The sequence below is a fragment of the Cryptomeria japonica genome, chromosome 9, assembly GCF_030272615.1.
Source record: "Cryptomeria japonica chromosome 9, Sugi_1.0, whole genome shotgun sequence".
Lineage (NCBI taxonomy): Eukaryota > Viridiplantae > Streptophyta > Pinopsida > Cupressales > Cupressaceae > Cryptomeria > Cryptomeria japonica.
Window position 1 is genome coordinate 45,507,130 of NC_081413.1, and position 21,426 is coordinate 45,528,555.

Consider the following 21,426-nt stretch of genomic DNA (forward strand, 5'->3'; position numbering starts at 1 on the left):
TAGTGCATGATATTAGTTTTCTGCAATTATATTGATTTGACTAAGATGGCTATTTCTGTCTCTTGTTTCTATTTGAAGTTTGAACAGTGTCCTGCAAGGATATAACAAATATGAAAACCACCTCTTTTCCATATCATCTCCTCATAGCTTTCATCAAAACAACTCTGTTTTAGGATCTCTGAAACAGGAATTGCATATATATATATTTATTGACATTTAATTTTACAAGAATCTTTACCTAGTTAAATTATCCATAATAATTTGAGGAACATCATCATCTGTAGCACAAATATTGTTGTTATCTTTAGAGTTAGTTTCTTTTAATCTAACTATAAAGATAAATGGAACCCAACATAATAATAGGGTATACTTAAAGTTAAAATGGATGAACCCTGAAGTTTTAGAATTTTGAAGTTTGGAAGTTTGAGTTTGAGTTTGAACAATGAAATCAGAAATTCAAATTATTACTGTTATACTACTGTCACTGCTGTAATGATTAATTTTATTGCTGTTGTACTGCTGTCATGATATATTTAACAGTTTTTTTTTTCAAATTATGAAAACTCACCTTGTCTCTGGGATGGTTAATATCTTGGACATCCCCAGCAGTCTTGGAGACTGCCAAACATCCCTGTGGCGTTTCTTCTTACTGCAACGTATTTTTGGAAATACTTCAAAGATTTGAAGATTTTTGCGACTGGTAGGGGATGTCCCCTGCCATCCCGCCATACCCAAAACGCCATTGGGGACAGGGATGGCAGTTTGAGGGATGGGAACACTCCCCTGTGTAACACATAATTCTCCATTAGCAATAGGCAGTATTTACAAATAGCATCATCCAAATTTAAGCTACCAGATGACTGTAACAAGCTTTCCTTCTCATGGATATGGCCCTGCATGCGTCAGCCTAGTTCAACTTAATTGTATCAAACTGGCAAATACTGATATAAACATTGGTGAATCGGTGACAAACTTAAGGATTACATTGAAAGAATATTCATGTTGGGATTAAAATATAAATTGACTGGGTCAGAAGGTGTGTCATATATGACATTTTAAAAAAAATGTCAAATATCTGTCACTGATGGCAATTTAACTAGTTTTTCAACATTACTTAAAAGCAGAAGGCTTAAATCTTCAGCTGAGAAGTTGTGTAGCACTTTTTTTCTTCAAGTTACAACTAGCTATTGATGATAGCTGGCATGGAATGTGAATAGGCAACTAAACAAATTGAGAACATTGGCTGGAGAACAAACCTACGACTACTACAATGATGAATCTGTAATGAGTACATTTTTTACAGCAGTATTAAACGTAAAAAGTTACAAACAGATGGTTCTAAAATAGTTTCCACTCCTTTCTATTATTACAGAGCAGTGCATCTTCCACTTTGTGTGTGAATTGTTGGGGTTGAAGGCCCAGCTTATACTAGTTGGACTGCTGCAATTTCAGGTATCTTCTCCCGCAATTTCTGTGTTATAGCAACACGGACAGTCATAACTTCAGCTGCAGGTCCGCTAATCCGAACCTTCACAACAGGACCATCAATTCCAGCTACTTCAATCTCTCCCCCCCCTGTGCCTGCTAGATAAGGCCTTATTTCTGCAAGAATCTGTGACAAAACCAATGAATCAGTAAAACGACTTGCAAGCAGATGGAGTGTAAATTATTTTCTACATATTCTTAGTTTTGTTTTCACTAAGTGAAAATGGTTCAATAATTAAAGCATGAGTAGAATGAAAATACGCTCAACCATTTACACACATTTCCCAAGTGAATTTCTCATGCTAAAATTGAGATTTGTAATTCACTTCATCATCATATTGAAGACAATGATCATCTCCATTTAAAAATAATAATATTGATTACAATTATGGGAGCCTCTACAAAGAAAACTGAAAAACTCAACTACCCATTATATAGTGATTGCAAAAGAAGTTTCAATATTCTCAATACTTACAGTACAATTCTTATTATAGTGAAATAAATTTATAAAATGCTTCAGTCACATATCACAAGGAGTTAAATATGTAGAAATTTAAACAGAATCTGGTAAGTATAGGAAGTAGTGTAATCTGCAAAGCGCTGAAAACTTTGATCAGAAGACTACTGGAGGTTTATGTGAGTAGAAAAAATGACATTATTAGTGGGCAGGCTACAACAGAAGCTGACTAAAGATCATATATGAAAATAAAGAAGATTCCACTCAAATGCTAAAGATACAGTGGTAGAAAGCATCTTTCTATTACAATGGTTATTTGATCTTTCTCCTGCACCATAACATTCATGAGTAACATTTATCTCTCCAGTCTTACACATTAATGACTTGACCACAATCAAATGCTACCAAGGTGATCAAATAACTGCAGTCTACACAAGGTACTTAAGATGAATCAAGCAGTCTGCATTAGAATAAGTGAATGAGTCATGATCTCTAACGGCAAATAGTACCTTAAAAAGAGCCTTTGATAGTTTGTAATACAAATCTTGTTGTAGTGGTTAACATGTCTGCTCCTTGCATCCATCAGAAATTAGTGTCTTCGTAGAATATGTTTCGATTGACCAATTCTTAACTAGTCAAATTGAAATAATGAGCAAGTAATTGTTGATAACTTTGAACTTCTGAAGTTGGCAGAAAACTTATTAGCAGAATTCAGAAGTAATTTTCATGATTAATTTCATAGAGATAGCATTTAAGACACAAAAGAACACTTGTTGCAAGAATTTATGATTTCCTATCATGGCATTACAACATTAGTGTATGTTCGATAAACTCAAAAAGTACCTATAAAAACATGGAAGTTCTCTGTTCCAATGACTTGGATTTATTACCTACTGTTGCTTCATTTCAAAATAAATATGGTCATCCCAAATACTCAGATTAGTTCTGTGATTTTCAATCTGGTCAATGCTGTACATCATATAGGCTGCAGATATTAAATATTTGCTGCTGACTGATTAGCATCCATCCTTGCAGGATCCTGTGTTGTCCACTTAACCCGAGGCACCCAACTTTTGTACCGATCACATGTACAAATTTCATGTTCATACTAAGAAATTATCTTAGGCTTCACATTGTGCACTGGTTGTATCAAGAATATCAGAGTTGAATGCATGCCAAATATCAACCCACACTCATATATACTTCCTAGTTTTAGGACCATGTCATTTCAAATCCATCGACCATTTTTCTTTTTCTATTGATTGTTGAGTTCTAGAATTGCCAGCAGTAAGTACTTTCAAGTAAATGATATTGATGGCACAGGTTTTGAATTTCTGGAGTGGCATTGTTGTCTCTAGCAATGAATTATGAAACAACTGTGATATAGCATGCTTCTTCAAAGTTCAAACAATTATGTAGGCTTTAGAAATTCTCCATACACTCTCCACAGTATTAAAGCATGATTCTTGAATTTTCTTCCAGAAGTAAAGCCATTGTCTTGCACTTTAAGAATACAGTGTTTAACAGTTCTAGATTTATCATTTAATTTAATTGAGTTGTGGCAGTAATTGAGTCGGTTATGAGGTGTTCTACCATGGTAGTGCGAATTTCCAAAGGTGGTGGACTGGGTTTTCTAAGGTGTCGTGCAGGGCTCCCATACTTATTTCCATTGGTATATTGGGCTTCCCTCTTAGTAACATAGGTATGGGATGATTTCCCCCTAAATTAGGTCAATATTGGAAAAACACTAAGTTGCCGGTTCAGATTCTGGTTCGAGATTCTGGTTCGCAAATTCGTTCATTTTTTGGGGGGGGTGGGTTCGGGTTCGCTTTGGGTTCGTCCGTACAAAAACATATAGAAATAAAAAAATAAAAATATATACATATATGCAGCAGCAAATAAATAGCAAAATACACCACCATATATATTAATGTTGTAGACTTTTAGTCCAAATGGCAAATAACATAGCAAAATGCCAAAATACACCACCATATCAATGTTTATGTTAAAAAATAATAATGTCAACATTAACAATCAGCCATCGCTGATCAAATATCATCAAAAGTCATCAAACATATCATCATCATCCTCCTGTGGCAAATTAGAAGCACAAACAGTGCCACTGGCAGTGGTACTAGCAATCTCAGCCTCGGGAGCAGCCTCATAATCACAGCTCATCATTATCATCATCAACTCCAAGTGCATTAAGGCGGGCAATTGAATCATCCAACTGTGCATGCTCTGGTTCAACATCCCAATGATTTGCCTCCCCTTGTTTGTAGGTATTGTCTTTGTGTGTTAGGAGCCTCAAGTTTGAATGCACATAGACCAAGTCTTCCGCCTTCTTGGAATGTGGTCTAATTTAGGGTTGGAGGGTCGAATAGACTAAATTAGGCAAAAAAAAAACTTTAAAAAAGTTTTAAAAAAATGTCTTTTTCACCCAAATTCTTCCCGAGTTCTGCCGCTGGAACTAAAATTCATTCCAAATATGCCAAAATACGGCCAGGGTTCCTCTGAGAGAATTTGCTGGGCCAAAAACGAACCCTGACAGAATTTGGGGAAAATTTGTAATGGACCAGTATTTGGTGTGAACCGAACCAGGACCCGTGGGATTTTTTGCAGAATCTGGCAACTTAGGAAAAACATAATAGATGGAGCTTGTTGTAGAGTAGCAGAGATTTAGGAGAGTAAATGTAAATTTGAAACAACAAAGATCTATAGGAAACAATATTGATGAATATTTACAAAACAGACCCCATCTATATAATTTTGTTTAGCTGTTTGGTAATATTGGAAACACTTATACCCCAAGGCCTATTAATTGATGCATGTGGAAATATCACCAAATTTAGAATGTCCCAATTAGTTTTGATTAAATTTAACACTCACTTGAGACTTGCACCCAGCTTTGTCTGGGTGAGCTGTAATGTCCCCGTTTTCCAAGCCTTTTGGCTAAGTGGAGAGACAAGGAAAAATTAATTAAAATAATTTCTTATAAAGTCATTAAATAAATTAAAAAATTAAAAAGTGACTATATTTAATTAATTTAATTAAAAAGTGACTAAAGTATAAAATTAAAATAATTAAAAGTCATTTATTAAATAATAAAGTGTACCTACCCTCTTCTAGAAGGAATCTCATGATGGATTATGAAAAGGATAAATAGAAGAGGGTGAGTGATGATCAGGCAGTTTGGAGATTGATTTGGTTATAATGACATGACTAATGCGTGGCATTGGTTGAATCTTTGACGATGCAAACCTTCAGCAGATTGAGGAAGGGCTGGACGAAACCCTGGCTTCTTCTTGGGAGTGGGAAATACTTAGTTTTCCACATTGAGCATAAGGAGTTTTTACATCAGATTGTGGTAGTTTTCAGACTGCATACCAGTTAGAGTGATGCCACGATATTGCTCATAACTCTCTCTTTGTGCATTGATTTCACTAATAGAATGGATTGCTCATCCTAGGTAAAGGCCACGATACCATTTCATACTTGAAGGGGGGGCATTTCAAATGTTATTCATTTATTATAAGTCTGCAGCAGTTAACAGTTCCGTCGCTACAGTGGTCGTGAACAGTACCGCTACAGTATATGGGCATTTGTATTGAGGAGATAGGCGATTTATTTGGAGGTATTTTGGAGGTGATTAAAGGCATTTCTGAGGATTATTCCAGGTCTGCCATGATTCCCATATTTTCATTCATCGGTTGATCAAACCTAGTGATTCCCATATTTTCGTTTATCACTCTTTGCTAGTGGATCAAAATTTTGTGGGTATTGGTGCATTGAATTTGTGTGGCCGAGTCAATCATTTTTATCATACTATTGGAGCCGAAGTCTGCTGGCTTTATTTTATTTTTGCATCTGCAACTTCAAGGATAGGGCAGCCTTTAGCAAGGGGGCGATTTTGTATCTAGAAAGCTCAGAAAATTCAAATACAAATCAGTCTTCATTGGGACAGCCTCCTCTTCAATTTGGCATCTCCAAATCAAGCTCCTGAGCTTTCATTATTGTTGAAACCATTAATTTCTGAGGTCCTGGTATTCAGAAAATCAGGGCAGCCATTAGAGTTTCAGTTACCCCTTGGTCTTGCATCAAAATAATTGTCACTGTTTATCTTAGGAACTCTGAAATAAAAATTAGAGAATTAGTTACAGCAGTGTGCACTTCAGACTTAACTATTTTCTGAAACATGTATGGCAACCATTTGACAAAATATCAACTTGAGAATTGATGCATATTTGAGTTATTTTCCTTGATGGTTAGCTTGTTATATGTTTCCTAGATGCTTGCAATTGGTTTATGATAAAGTTTCAGATTGTATGTGACTTGTTTGACAATATTCCATGAATCCAAAAACTTTCTTCACCCCTTATATAAGCAAGGGATATTACAGGAGCCTACATTATTACAGCCATTCTAATCAGAGAGGTTTCAAAGAAAGCAAAGAGAGCAGAATACATATTTATACAAAGGGTGCACCCCCTACATGTCTGCCAAGGGTCAATACATGCATCACTTAATTTAAAGGTGACAGATGTCCCACATCATCATAAAGGGGGAAGTTTTTGGACGCATAACCCTGAAGGCTCTATCTTACATTAGAGACATTATATTTGAGCACCCCCATAATGTTTATTTTCTGGCATTTTGTACGCTCAGTATTCCTTTAAAGAAACAAAATTGTCTTTACTTGGCAGCTTGGTGAAGATGTCAGTCATCTTTTCTGAGCTGGGACAATGTTGCAACTCAATTTCTTTGGCTTTAATTTTTTTTCTGATATAATGCTGATGCACTTAAATGTGTTTGCTAATTTTATTATGCTTTGATTATCAGTGTAATATAATTGGATTGTTTTGTGAATAGTTCAAATTTTTAGTACTCTTTTTAGTTTTTAGGCGAACTGCTTCACATCACATGTGGCATTAACAGCAGCATTGTATTCAGTTTCTATTGAAGAAAGTGCTCCTGTAGCTTCTATTTCCTCTTCCATATTCTTCTTGTTCTGTTTGTCGAGATAACTCTGCCTCTCAGATGATTCATTCCTCTAATTGGCAGTCTAGAGGTGCAGACATCTTTTAGATATGATTACCCTTCAAAGAAAAATCTGCTTTGTTCTTGTTGAACACAACTTCCACAAAGTTCTTCAAGTGTCATTTTTGTTGCTTTTCCCATTTTTTAATGTACTTAATAATGTTTCATGAGGTAATAGTACAAAAAGCAAGTCGGGCAAGCTCCTAATTGGACAGATATTCTCTGCAGCTGCCGAACTTTCCCTTTTCTCCTTCATATAGGTGATAAAGTTCTTGACTTTATCACTTTCTTTCATCTTTATATTGTAAAGTTGTTCCTTGAGAAAAATAATTCTAGTAACATCTTTTTGTTCAAACATGGCTGCTAATTTTTCTCAGGCCACTTTTGCTAAATTAGCACTAGTAACATGAGGCAAAAGAGAATCAATTACAGATGGTGCAATAGCAACGAGAGCACACCCATCTTTTTCACCATGTATTTCAGTCTTATCAGCACTTGTTGGTTTTGTATCAGCTCCTATTATAATGCCCATGCTCCTTTTGCAATTAACATTTCTCACATCTTTGCTTTCCAGGCTCTGTAATACAGTCAGTTCTGACTGCAGCAACATATATACCAAAGCTATATCTCAAAAACAATTCTATGATCAGGTTGTAATACAGTGTACAGTCCATATGATATTGTACAGATTGGGGTTTCAAAACCCCGAGAATAAAAACTACTCAAAAAACCTGAAATTTTATGGCAAATCAGTTCTGTATTTTTTTTAAGACTTAAAATGAGAAAAGGCCAAAAAACTTGAGTTAGGTGGCTAGAATTTTGGGGTTTTTGGTTCATTTCCCCTCTTCCACTTAACAAGAAGTAAAGTGTTATTGATACAAAGTTCTCGTTAAGATCTTTCTGTTGATAACTATTTCAAACCTTGAAACTTTGTCTTAAAAGAGAAATATGAGTTTCAAGGGAAATGACTGAGTCCTTACTTTTCCTGTGTTTTTGATGAGTTTTTGGCTTAGATAGGAACTTCCATGCAAGTTCAGTTTGAACATGTGGAAAGGTTTAAGTGGTTTGAGTTATTCTATTTTGTATTTCATTTTTTAGGAAGTGAAAGTCTTTTGAGTAAAGCTAATTTCTGGAAGGTTAGATTTATAGCTAAATTAGTATAAAAGATAGTAGCAAGATATGAAATAACATACTAAGTACAGTGAATTTCCGTGCAGCTGTGAGTTCCATCCATTGTGGAGAATGCCTTTAAGTTATTTTAAGGAATGAGAAACTGTTTTCAAGGTGTAATTATCTGTGCATACATCTGCATTTGATGTTTTCATTATTGTGTGACTTATGCAATGTCATATAGCATTAGGGCATAGTCACCAGGTATTTTGAAATTTCTTCAGTTTTCTCCTATTGTATTGTTAATTTGATGACAAAACTTCATCTGTAGAATGTTCTCTTAGATACACTTATTTTGAGGTATGTTTATTAAATTTGAGAACTATGGATTCCATATACATTATTGAGGTCTCTTCAGAAACTGAATGATCCAAGGCCTCCAGAAGTGGTTTTCATAAGTTTATATAGTAATCTTAATGATCTTGCTTCAATACCATGTTGAACAAATTGGAGAAACTTGCTTCAAAAGGAAATTAGAGAAGGCAGATTGTTTTCATTTCCCAAGTATGAAAGAAACATACAAATTTTAATTCATACATAAGGTACAGCCTGTTAAAGTATGCCGAGTATCAAGGAAGATGCCTCTTAATCTAAAGGTGACAAGTATTGCACATCAACATAAATGTGAAGTATGGCACAACCCTTTAAGGTCCCATCTTACATTGCATAGAACAAACATTATATTCCAACAGCATGTACGGCATGTTTTGTACCCAACGACCTTCACTTTTGAGTGCATAAGAATTTGAGTTTGTGATCTGTGATGTAACTCCAAACATTTGGCCAACCTAGCAATTGCAACTTTTTGTTTTAATAGAAATTGCAGAAATCATGGAGAGAAGTGAAACAAATAACGAAATTCCTTATTGATAATGTGTAGACACCCCAAATTCACCACAAATTTTAATTTTACTAATTTCCTGCAAATTAATTAAATAAGCAATTATTTAATTAATTATCTCTCCAATTAACCATTACGCTAACTTCTTGTGATTAATTAATTGAATCATTATTTAATTAATTATCCTTCACAACTAATTATTCCTATTCCTATTCTTCTCTAAGATTAATCATTTCAACTAATTAAATAACCTTAGCTCCCATTTCCTCCAACTTAATCAATTAATTAATCCATGAATAGTTAATTAATTAAAACTAATTAATCCCTGTTACCATTTCATCTAATTTAATAATCTATTTCATCCCCAATCCTTGTACTTTTAATCTTAGCCATTTAATCCATATACTTGGATTAAATCTATGCCATTCATCATCTAACATGTGTCCTCAATCCCCGCTGCTCCCACATGTGTGAGGGACATGCCAACTTATCCCAATACTTGTTCACACGTGTGAGAATGCTAACTTAGAGGCATGCTCGTTCTACACCTCAGCCCATCTCATGCTTCCATGTGTGAGTATGTTTGACTCATTCCATTACTTGCTTACTTGTCAACTTGGGAGCATGTTTGATCTTTCACCTCAACCTCCACTTGCTCTTTTCTTATTCAATCTTGTCAAATGATCAAATCTTAACCATTCATCTTGGATACTTTTCCTCCTTGTGACACTTGTCACAATGCAATGACTTCAATCCATGTAACCTCAATCTTAGCCCTCCATCTTATCTTTGCATCATGGCCCTCCATTTTCCTCTTGGAAGATCTCTTTAATAGAGGTTTGCCACCTCTTTTCATTATCCACTTTCATGCTAAGTTTATGCTGCCCACGTCATGATAAATCATCTCACTGCTGACACTAAACTCTCCATTTGAGTAGCAAGTTTGCAACCAACCACATGCTCAATCATTTGGAACATATCTTAATATTATGAAGGTTTGATGCACATTTTGGTATATTTTGCATTGTCTTATTTTACCTTCTTTTTGCTCTATTTTGAGTGAGCTATTTATTTGGGTTTTTGGATTTGTATTTGTTGCTAATCCATTTGTTTTGGAGCTCATTTAGAGGGTTCATAGTATGGTTAAGTACACTTAGTGAGCAAGAATACATTTCCCTAACCACCGGTCTACATCTAGTCTCAAGGTTCATTAGATGCAACAAGATTAAATGAGTATTAACCATTAACCATTATTTATTGAGACATAATATAGCATATAAACAATTTTGAAATGTGTAAACAAGATTAGGTCTATATCTTAGGGAATATATCTATTCCTTTGCAAATGCCATCAACTCTTCTCTAAGATCTCCCATTCAGCAATAGATCAATAACTAGCACTTCTAAAAGTAAGCTAAAAAACTTTAACTACACATGGCACCCTTTTGAAAGTAGAGAAGCTCCAATAATAGTATTGGCATTTATTGATCAATGCCTTCATACATAGATTGTTTAAAAGCATGGGCATATAGAAGTCTTCCATGATGATGCATCTCCATGTTCCCTCGACAATAGGAGACTAGAAAATAAAGATTATATGATCCTCACCTATGCTCAAAAGATTGTTGATTGTAGGTGGCCATCCTAGGTGAATCCATTGTAGAGATAGGTAATACCAAAAATGTCACCCAATCACTCCAAGATAGAGGGGATATCAAGCATCCCCAAAACAATTCGGGAACACCTAGAAATCTCTTGATCACACTTGAAAGACATCTTAGTGTCTTATATATAATGTTAGACTTGTTGGCCTCTTGCCAAATAGTGGTTTTTTTGGGTTAATCATCATGTCTTGATTGTACTATAAGTTCAAAGTTCACCATCATATGTCTTTGTCATCTTTAGTTTTTGTGTGTATCAATTGCACTTTTATTATGTTTTATTGTTGACTTGTTGATCCTTGTCACTATGTTAAGTTGTTTCTTGGATATGTCCTTGCCCTTGGTGATTGGCCTTGTCATAAGCATCCTTCGTATCATAGAGTCACTTTGTTATTTGCAATCTCACTTTGTGCTATGCACTATTGTTCTTGTTGGTTTGCTTTCTTTTGGCTATGCTACTTGTATTTGTTGCAACACATTCTTTGGTTTCATGGGTTTGCTTTTACTTTGGCTCCTTCAAGGGTTTGTGGCTTTGAGGCATTTCAGTTTGTAAGTGTTCAATTCCTTTTTTTTTGGAAGGCTAGTTTTAAAGAACATCGTCGATGCCCCTTTATATCAATGACTCACACAAGGTTTTTAGGAATTGTTAGAATGGAGGACTTTTAAAGGTTGTGCCATTGATTGGAGTTTCCAACTCGACAAATTGCAAGTTCCACTACAAAAGAAAATAAAAGTACAATTAAAGTGTTGGGCTAAACCATTGATTCAATACATAACGAGCCACATGGTGACATTTTGCAACTTATAAACTTTGTTAGTTGGACATGTTTATAGCATTGTGTTGTTGGCTTAAATGATATAGGTTGGCATCAACTGTGGATCCCAATAGCTTTTAGGAGTTTCAAACAAAGAAAAGGCAATGATGTCACACAACATGGTGTTATTGCTCAATATTTCAGTGTTTTTAGTTTGTCAACATTATAGCATTGTGCTATTGATTGTGTGGGCCAATTCAGCTTTCTTGGTGGGCCTCTACTGTAGAGATAAATGGTTGTGCTTCCAAGTGCCACATGGCAACACTACGCTCTTAGAAAAGGTAGCAATTTGATGATGATTTCCCATTGCACCATTGGTCGAATATGAACAAGTCGACAATGATAGGGCTCACACTGAAAGGGAAGAACATTTAAAATGTTTTATTATGTAGGAACACGTGGTGTGTTTGGGCTTCCTAGAGATGTCACTAATCATCTTAGGGCTTTGCACTATTGATCAAAAGGGATGTAGTATTTGTTAGCACTTTCAACAAGATGATCTCTACAACGCTAAGGCACCATTATTGCTATAGTTGAGAAAATCGTCCCAAGGATCTACTAGGTGTATTGTTGCCAAATTTGACCTATTCCACGATCAATGTGATGGAGAGTTTTAACTACCCAAAGGGACTTTCACATTGCACCAAGTCCTCATGCAATAAATTTGCGAGATTGCTCCATGCCTTGCATGCCACCTTGCAAGTGTCGTCCTCCATGATTGACATTTGCCAAGTCTCCATTGTTGATAATATGATTGATTTGGGAAATTAAATTTGGCGGAGGAGGTTGTCTTTCTCTATTAAATGCCATGCTTTCCTCCTTTGAAAGAGAGAGATCATCTAGTATGGTAGCAAAAGAAAACCTTTTTTTTTAATATGAAATTCTACATTTCGAATACTAAAACTATGAATGATTATGCCCTTTTCTCTTCTTGGGGAATTGCCTAGTAGTTTAGTTTTTCTTTCAAGCAATTTCCTCCCTTTCCCTCGAGTAGATTAAGAAAATACTCAAAACCACATGAAGAGTCGGCTTTTGAACTCCTAAAGATTATCTTGCAAATCAATTCCCAAATTTCCAAGATTCCCATGTTGATATAGAAGTGTATGAGAATGTGAATTTGAATATCAACTAGCCTCCATGTCATCAATTTGAAATGAGATGTTGAATTCCCATTGGATTATGTTGCTCATGACTCATTGAATGGTTGCAACTATTTCTTGCAAAAGACAAAGATTATGTGATAGTTGATGATGGCAGTGCATATATTTTTTTGTACTGATAACTTATCCTTTTAAGCATTTGCTTACTTGCCATTGTGCAAGATTTAGCCATGTGGCTCATAATGCATATTTCAAAACTAAAGCACAAGCATTCTATTTATACCCATTCCACATTATTTAGAACTTGCCTTGTCATCTGCTAGGTCTCACAATTCAAACTAATCTCAAATGGTCCACAATATCTTTAGTGATTTTCTCCATGTCTGATCATATAAGGCACATGCTTTATTTCTCGCTTATGAAATTGGAAACATGGTCACCTCCCATCACATTGCATGACTCTTCCACATTGCTAGGTGATTTCTATTGACAACTCTACACTATGCATTGTGCACTACAGTGTTGATCTTGTTTTTATTCATAGTCAATGGTTGTGATCAACTTGTTTTCAAAACCTTTAGCTGCCCTCCTGCCTGTGCACAAGTAAGCCTAGAGCTATGAGTTCTTACAATAACAACTTTTCAAGCCTTCAATGAAATGTGATAGACTTCTAAATTGCAGAGAAGCCGTTGATGTGCAGTTTTTTCAAAGGATAAGTGTTGCAGAGAACAAATTTGACTACAACTGAGGAATTGTGCAAGGGGAAATTATTGGTGTTTCTCAGTCCTAATAACTGTCATTCCCGCAGTCCATCCAAGGTTCTGCAAGACCAAGTAAGAATTTTTTTTGTTCCCTGCACTATAATTATACATCATCACCTTGCTCTGAGAATCGCAAGTTTGGTTTGTACCTCTGTTTCCAAAACGGTTTTGATTTGTATTGCAGTGCATTCAAATTGTTTAAAATTATGCCATTGCTTTGTTTATTGCACCCAAGTTTTTGCCTTCAAGCTAGAAACCTTGAGTCTTGAGGTCCTGTTGTCCATCACCAATCCAAATTATCCAAATGTAGCCAAACTCAAGATTTATTTGAGTTGGTGACAAAGCAATTCAAGAAATCAATGGGAAAGGGAGTGCTCACTAGAACCTTAGGGATTTGAAAATATGCATCGTGGATGCTATATCCTTTAGAACAGGTTGAGACTTGTTCAAAATCTTTTTAAAAAAATCTTTCCATTGGATTCTCCTGTGCAATGCTCAGATGTATGACTTGGGAAAGGTCACTGTAACTTCTTTATAAGCCCAAAGATTGTGGAATGGGTATGTAGGAATTATGACCATATAACTAGAAGTGCAGTGTTTGTAGAGGGGAAAGGTTGTTCATTGTATATAGAAAATTGATTCAGACTGCTTTTAATTTCAACCTCAATGCCAAAGTACCTATCAGTTTACAATCCGTGGCTGCAAAACATAACATAAATATATACAGTTATTGTGGCAAAAGGTTGCCACATCATAGGGTCAAAAAGGATAAGGGTGTGAACAATCTAGAGCATGTCGTTAATGATGAGTTGGAACCTTCTAGTATGGACAGATTTTTATTTCAAAGACACATACATATCATAGACTTTGTCAGGTCTTGGGCATACATATATAAAAAAAGTTGTAGAAAGGGATCATGATGCTGGCCACTAATGCCCAAAACCCTCATGCCAATAGACTCTCTGATTATGGAGAACTCTGTGCAGACAGAACACAAAACGAAACGTTCCCAGGCTCAATCCAAACTTTCAAGTGATATTTTGGACTATACTATATCTTATTGCATGTTTTTACCAGTGATTAGGATGATGCTTTGGGAATACACCTTAGAGGAGATGCCAAATGGATTCATTTACTTGGTTCAAATGCGGATCATTAACATGGATGCGAATTGCCCTTATTCAATTTATTGAATTTTTGAGCATTTCTTTGTCACTCCAATCTTAAAAATTTCGGACAAGGTAAACTAAGAAGTTCCAAGAGTTTCTGAATTTTTAGGCCTTGGGCACTTGAGGAAGGATCAAGAGTGAACCATAACTTGGTAATTGATTTTTGAATGATAATTACATTTTGATTAGAGTGTATGGTACAACTTTGGCTACCAACAACTGCCAAAAGGGGGATCACGAAGGATTGCACTTTAGGAGGCAGCATGGTAGACTCTCAACGCAAATTGAGAGCATTTTAGAAGCCAAAAGAAAGGAGGTTTCTTTCCTCCACAAGCCCAATCTTCAGATTTTACCATTTTGGGTAGGGAGTATGTGGTTGGTTGGGAGATCTGATCAACATATTTGGAATGGAAACCGATGAAGCCGGTCCATATTGAAATATACCAGTGTAGGAAATAGTGCAAATCTTACAGTAAATCAATCAATAGCAGGATCTTGCAATCTCAATTCTAATTTTCAGATTAATATATTGACTAAGAAAAAGTTGAAGTTCAGAATATATTGCCCATAAATTATTCGGCTTCCTTAATTCATAACATTTGTTGGATACATATACACAAACTTGCAAGTGAACAGATCTTATTATTTATGAACAGTATAACATACAGAACCAGAACTCATAAACTCAACATGAGATGTGCAATATAAATTCATACTGTTTCCATTCTCCTTGCATTGTGTTTCTGATCACTATCAGGATGGGTCGATATTGAAGGCTTGTGTTTGTAAGCATTGATTGATATTTCTTAAGTCTTTTCAAAGCATTCTTAATGATTACTGTCTGAGCTGATAGCTTCTAATAAAAAGGTCTGATTTTCTATTATATTTGTAAGCATTGGCATTTGTATTGATGAGATCTAAAGGAAAACCTGAAATGATAATTCAATGTTGTAATCAATTAAGAAGAGGAATACTCCTTATATAGAAAATTAGTAATTACAAAACAATCTTTCCATAACTAAAATGATTGAGAATAGAAACATGAAAGACAAAAAGGAAATTTCCTAAAGCTAACTAAAGACAAAAGACATAAATGGAAGGTTCTAAATACTAATTAAATCCCAACACTGAAAACAAAAGGAAATTTGAAAGCAATATAATGTTGAACTACGTAATAGTCAAGTGTGCGTTAAACATAATCTCAACACTGAAAATGGTGACTATATGTTTAATTCTTGCAAGAATTCAAATTAAGTAATTAATATATTTTACGTTAATCTTTCATTGAAGATGATAAATCTCTCTCACATTCCAAGATAAAATCTTGCAAATCATAGTGAACTAGAAAGTTTATAATTTTCTTCTTGTGGTAGGACTCCAAAATTGTTAACTAATGCAATGAAGTGTTATGATATCAGGTACGATTTATTCTAAGTATAAACTTCAATTATCACCACATTTACAATAGTAGAAACATGAGAAAAAACTTATAGAATTAGATTGTTTGCACCCTTCAAATGAACTGTGTAATGTTGCACTTCTTATACCCAAAGAGCTGTGAAATTTTTCTAGAACACTATCAATCTTCATAACTACACCAACTTGCAAAACTAAATTGATTTGAAAATGATTGGAAATTGTGATAGTTGGATCTAACATCGGCAATTGTTTTTGATATTCATGTATTTATGTTATTGAGCCGACATGTATATTCATATTGTAATTATCTTTGTAAGACGACATAAGGCATGATGAATTGTAAAGGGTATATAAGTCGGTTAGATCATTTTGAAATATGGATTGATAGGAGAATATGATAATGTTATGTAATGCGAAATATATGAGAGAGATCATGTATGTGAAGATATTTATGTAAAGGGGCATTCCGGTAAGGGTTTAGGGTTTCAGACTGAAATAGACAAAGCTTAAACCGGAACGGTATTCAGGCATAGAAGATGCTATCTTTGCAGTTCAATCATTTCTCCAGATTGTAGTCTGGATTTGTGTGTAGTTAGTGAGGCTCCTTTTGTGATTGTGCAGTGTGCTCTAGGTTGTAAACCTTCCTGCAAGTGCAGGCCCCTATATTTTGTAATATCTTTTCATATGGCCAGTGGATTGATATTGTGGGTCACAAATCCCACCGTGGTTTTTCCTCTTTGAGGTCTTCCACATATAATTTTGTGTGTTATGGTATTCATTTATGTGATTGGCTTATTGGTTGCTTTACTTCTTTCAATTCTATATGTACCGGTATACCGGTTGGTGTATGCATGTTTTAATAAATTTGTGGTTTCAACTTTGTCGTTTACAAAAATATCATATTAGTCATTGAATCTACAAAGAAACAATGATTTCAGTACCAATGGCCCTTGTACAGTGGCTTCACCATCAACAATGGTTTCTGTTAAAGACTGTGAGTCAAATAGCTGTTCTGGTAATTGCTTCCGTTTTGAACTTTTAGTTTATATTCTAGAGAGCTCCTATCAAGAAATAAAGAAGAGAAATGCACGCATTATGTACATTTTGTTTAAAAAAAATGAAGGAAATCAATTGTATATCAATGTTAAACTCTCACAAGGAAAACTTAAAACCCTATTTTTTATCAAGAAAATAAGAAAATAATCACCTTTTCAACATTTTCATCATTCAAGTTAAGTCCCGTTTCTGTATCCATTACTTGTTTTACTGCAACAATTTCTGGGATCTTCTCCTTCAGGCGTGCTTCTATTCCCATCTTCATAGTTGTCATTGAACTTGGGCATGAGCCACAAGCTCCTTGTAGTTTCAATGTGACAACTAGACCATCAATTTCATATAACTCTACATTACCTCCATCTGCCATAAGATATGGTCGCACATCATCCAGCACCCTTTCAACATTCTCTTCGGTCAGTGCCAAACCTCCAGTTGTGGCTGGACTGGCAATTGCTTTGACAACTATTATGAAGAAGTTTAGGAGTTAGAAATCTAGAAATTTTCTTCAGAATGATGGATTTCAAAATATATCCTTCATTTCTTTAAGTGTGTTAAACTAGTTTCTCATCTACACATACAAGATAATAGAACTACAAATCTCAAATCAATGATGATTTTATATGAAAATATTATTTAAACTAATTTTAATGAGATTGAATAAGAATTAAATCGTGAGCAAGACACCATGCAGCATGATAATAAGTAGGAATTAAAGCAAATCTGCAGGTTCAAACATATATGCATCGGGTGAACAAAAAGAGGTTGAATGACTAGCGCTGTTGGCCAAAAGCAATTATTTTAATTGGACTATTAAAGATCAAAATGCCAAGGATGTATAAAGCCAACAGATACATATAATCCACACTCAAACCTAAAAATCATTTCATCCCGAAAAACTAAAAGCTACACTGTCGCACAATAGAACATGGATTATTGTATGTCAACAGGGCAAACATAGTTATTTTTCACATTTCTTTAAAGTTCAAATCTAAGTTATTGGTTTGGGTTCTGGTATACAGGTTTTGGATAAAAAAAATTGGGGTTGGGTTTGGCCATATAAAAAACATGTAAAGTCATATATATATATATGTGTGTGTGTATAAAATTTACGCCTCTGAATTGTATATGTATTGACTAAAGACAATAACTAAGCTGAATATTATAAATTAATTATTAAATAGATTAAATATATAAGATATATATAGTAAAGAAGAGGGAATTAAAGTCTCAGAAAATGTGATCCAGCCTAAACTTAATGTAACATTGCTCTGTCCACCTATCCAGTTCTCTTCCGGTGGTCAACTCTTCTAGATTAATAGTTGGTTGGATTATTTACTTGAATTGAGGTTCAAACTTATTCTTTAAGTCAAGTCTGACTTGAGAAGCAAGGAGAAGCTCACTTGCAGAAGGTTGTCTTTCTTGTGAACCAAAGAGAAACAATCGTGGTAATAAAAATGTGGGGCTGACATTAGGATGTGTAGGTCCAGAGAATAAACCCTGTGGTGAAGCGCCTACAGTGCACCGAGTGACATAATTGAAACACTGGAAAGAATAACGCAAAAATAAAACAAAGTCTGCACCATTTGTAGTCCCCTGTCTTTAACAGAGAAAATAGTGTTTGTAGTGGTAAGATGCAAGGTGTTTGTATCAGAAAGATGCAGGGGCCAATTTTTTTTTCTGTTAACTAGGCCAGATCCACAGGTGAACCAAACCATGATCTGAACTGGGTACACACCAGACTTGGATCTGGGCTGCAAGGAGACCGAATACTTAGGTTTATATCAATAAAATATTAGTTGCTTTGAAGCAGTTTGAGAATGAAAAATAATTGTAGATCCTATTACTTAATTCTAGTTTTCAAAAGTCTACACTATCTTTGACCAGTTTAATATTTGTGTCGGCTTAAAAATTCAAAATAAAATACTAACATCTTTGAAACATGCTATTAGAGGGACTATGCCCATACTTCTCAAGGACTAGATACTCTTACTAATTAGTAGCAAAAATGATAATGATCTAGGCCGAGGCATGAAAAGTGTTTGTTGGGCATGTGATAGGCCATTCTAACTTCTAAGTATGCTTATGTTGGTTCAGGCAAAAGTACATAGCTTTATAATGCTGGATTAAGCTTAAGTCGGTAACTAACTTGTAAAGAACTAGACATAAATAAAGTACAAGTGCTAGAATTGCTTTTGTTCATCATTCTATGCAATGTCAAGAGGTTGGATTCTCACTGTAAGGGCTTGATGCTGTGAGACCGTCACAAGTGCAGATGATTCCGTCATGAACCTTACAGGTGTAATAACTCAATGGTACATAAATAGTTTTGCAATCGATTTATTTCCTATTTTTGTTATCATCAAGATTTCAAACCAGTCGGTGGGATTAAGTTTAAGTTTAGCCTTATGTTGCAAGCCAGAAAGTCAGCACTTTTTCTCCTGTCAATAACTAAATGAATGAAATATTGAAAAGCATAAATCTGGCATCTTGGAACAATTTGGTTGAAGTCTTTAACAACAACGATTTATTTAATTGATACCGATAGCTATCCATACAGTTAAGTCTGATGCTTTTTCTGGCCTAAAAAATTGGTTATCATTATTTTATTTAAGTCACATTTGTTGTCTATTTCTCAAAGTATTTCATGTGAGCATTGTCCTGGGTGTTTCATGATTTGCACCAAAAGGGATGCACCATGTACAGGCCTAATACAACTGGGTTAAATATAAACGAACGTGTAAACACTAATAATGCACCTTTGGTGTTTCTAGTAAGCAAATTCCTATGACTTACAATTCCAAAAGCAATCACACCACATGGGTACAAAAATACAGGGATTATACTCCTCAGGAGTAAGCCGGATATGTACAAGTGGAGCTACACCCGAGGAGTATAACCCATGGAAATTTGCTATCTTATTAGTATATTTTTAACAAACTCAATTCTCTATTCCCATGAGGTATACCTTGTAGGTATTGTTCTAGGAACTTACTCCTATGAGGTCCTGCGAGAATTGGGTATTGGTTATAAGATGTTCAGAAGAAATCAGGTTCTCAGTCATTCCCTTTGAAATTGAAATGGTAGTAATCTCTAAAATCTACGAGGCTGCACAAATGATTGAAATTTGAGCCAAACCCAATTTGAAATGATAAAGAGCATTCCTTGACCAATCCACTAGTGTAAATAGAGTGCATTTAAGACCAGAAAAAGACAATCAGCATGCCTAAACCCACATAAATCTTTAAAAAGTTCAATGTCTGAATGCAGACTTGCGCTCCCATTTCATGAGTCCATTTAATTTTGAATTGTGATCAAACCCAAATAATCCAATGGTTTGAAACATCACCGGGACAATTCAATGTGAAATGAATTATTTAGGCTGAGTAATTTTTGTGTTAGGTCATGATTCCTTTCTGTCCGCTTTATTTTATTTTTTTCAAATGGGAATATATCGTATTTATTTGATTACCAATAGAAATCGATAAACATCGCCAATATGAAACCAATAAAGATCCCCAATACATTTTAAAATGAAACGATTCAGACTTACCATGCCTCCTCCTTATCGATGGGCACTTATGTAGTTTGCTTCTGAGTCCAAGGAAACAAGGAGAATGGGCTCTGGTATCCTTCGCTGCAAATACTTGTACGAGGTTTGAATTGCAGTTCTGTTAAAATAAGTATTTCAACATATCATCATAATTTACCGATGTTATTGAGAACGCGACAAATATGTAAGCGCCGTCATATTTTTCCAACATTATTCAGTATTCAATATACATATTAAAGGAAAACAGATAATAAAAAAAAAATAACCACCTTGATGAACGTAGGGAGAAGAATTGGACATGAATTGTGATGGCAGTGGCACCAGCTAAGTGCCTGCTGCAATTGCATCCTTCTTTTTCTGCTACCCTTGTGAGAAATTTTACTGAGAAACAGGTGGGTTTTGAATCTAAAAAAAAGAGTAAGGAAGACAGGAAATATGTGTTACTTGTAGGGATTGGAAAGGTGTTGGCGATTGGCTTTCAGACACCCACGTGGATGGGTTTTTGCTGACCTGTTCTATCCAACTAAGGGATGTTCCTCCTCAAACCCAAACAGCACAAAGGCAACATTTTGGCTTTATATGGGCGCAATGTTTAGCCGATAGGTTAGATTTACGGCGAAGGCTGTAAAGAGCAATCTACTTTTTCAAAATTAGGGGCTGGGACGGAAGAATGAATGAATGATATTAACTAGCACTTGAACCTATAACAGGGTCAAGGGTGTAAATAAATATTAACATTACAAAATTAATTATATTAGAATGTATACATGTATCATTTTCTAATTTAATAAAGAAATTAAAATTGAAATGTAAATAAATATTAACATTACAAAATTAGTTATATGAAAATGTAAATCTATATATGCATCATTTTCTAATTTAATAAGATATATAATTTTGTTGAA

General features: G+C 34.9%; 1 protein-coding gene across 1 annotated transcript; it reads right to left on the reverse strand.

The window, feature by feature from the left end:
• Positions 1–1,082: 1,082 nt before the first annotated feature.
• LOC131043921 (nifU-like protein 2, chloroplastic) lies at positions 1,083–21,068 on the reverse strand. Its single transcript, XM_057977155.2, has 4 exons — positions 20,791–21,068; positions 20,522–20,639; positions 17,123–17,433; positions 1,083–1,612 (listed from the first exon to the last, which is right to left on the reverse strand). Exons 1-4 carry the CDS (start codon positions 20,866–20,868, stop codon positions 1,424–1,426), a joined length of 696 nt encoding a protein of 231 aa, XP_057833138.2. The 5' UTR covers positions 20,869–21,068; the 3' UTR covers positions 1,083–1,423.
• Between the last annotated feature and the right edge of the window lie 358 nt (positions 21,069–21,426).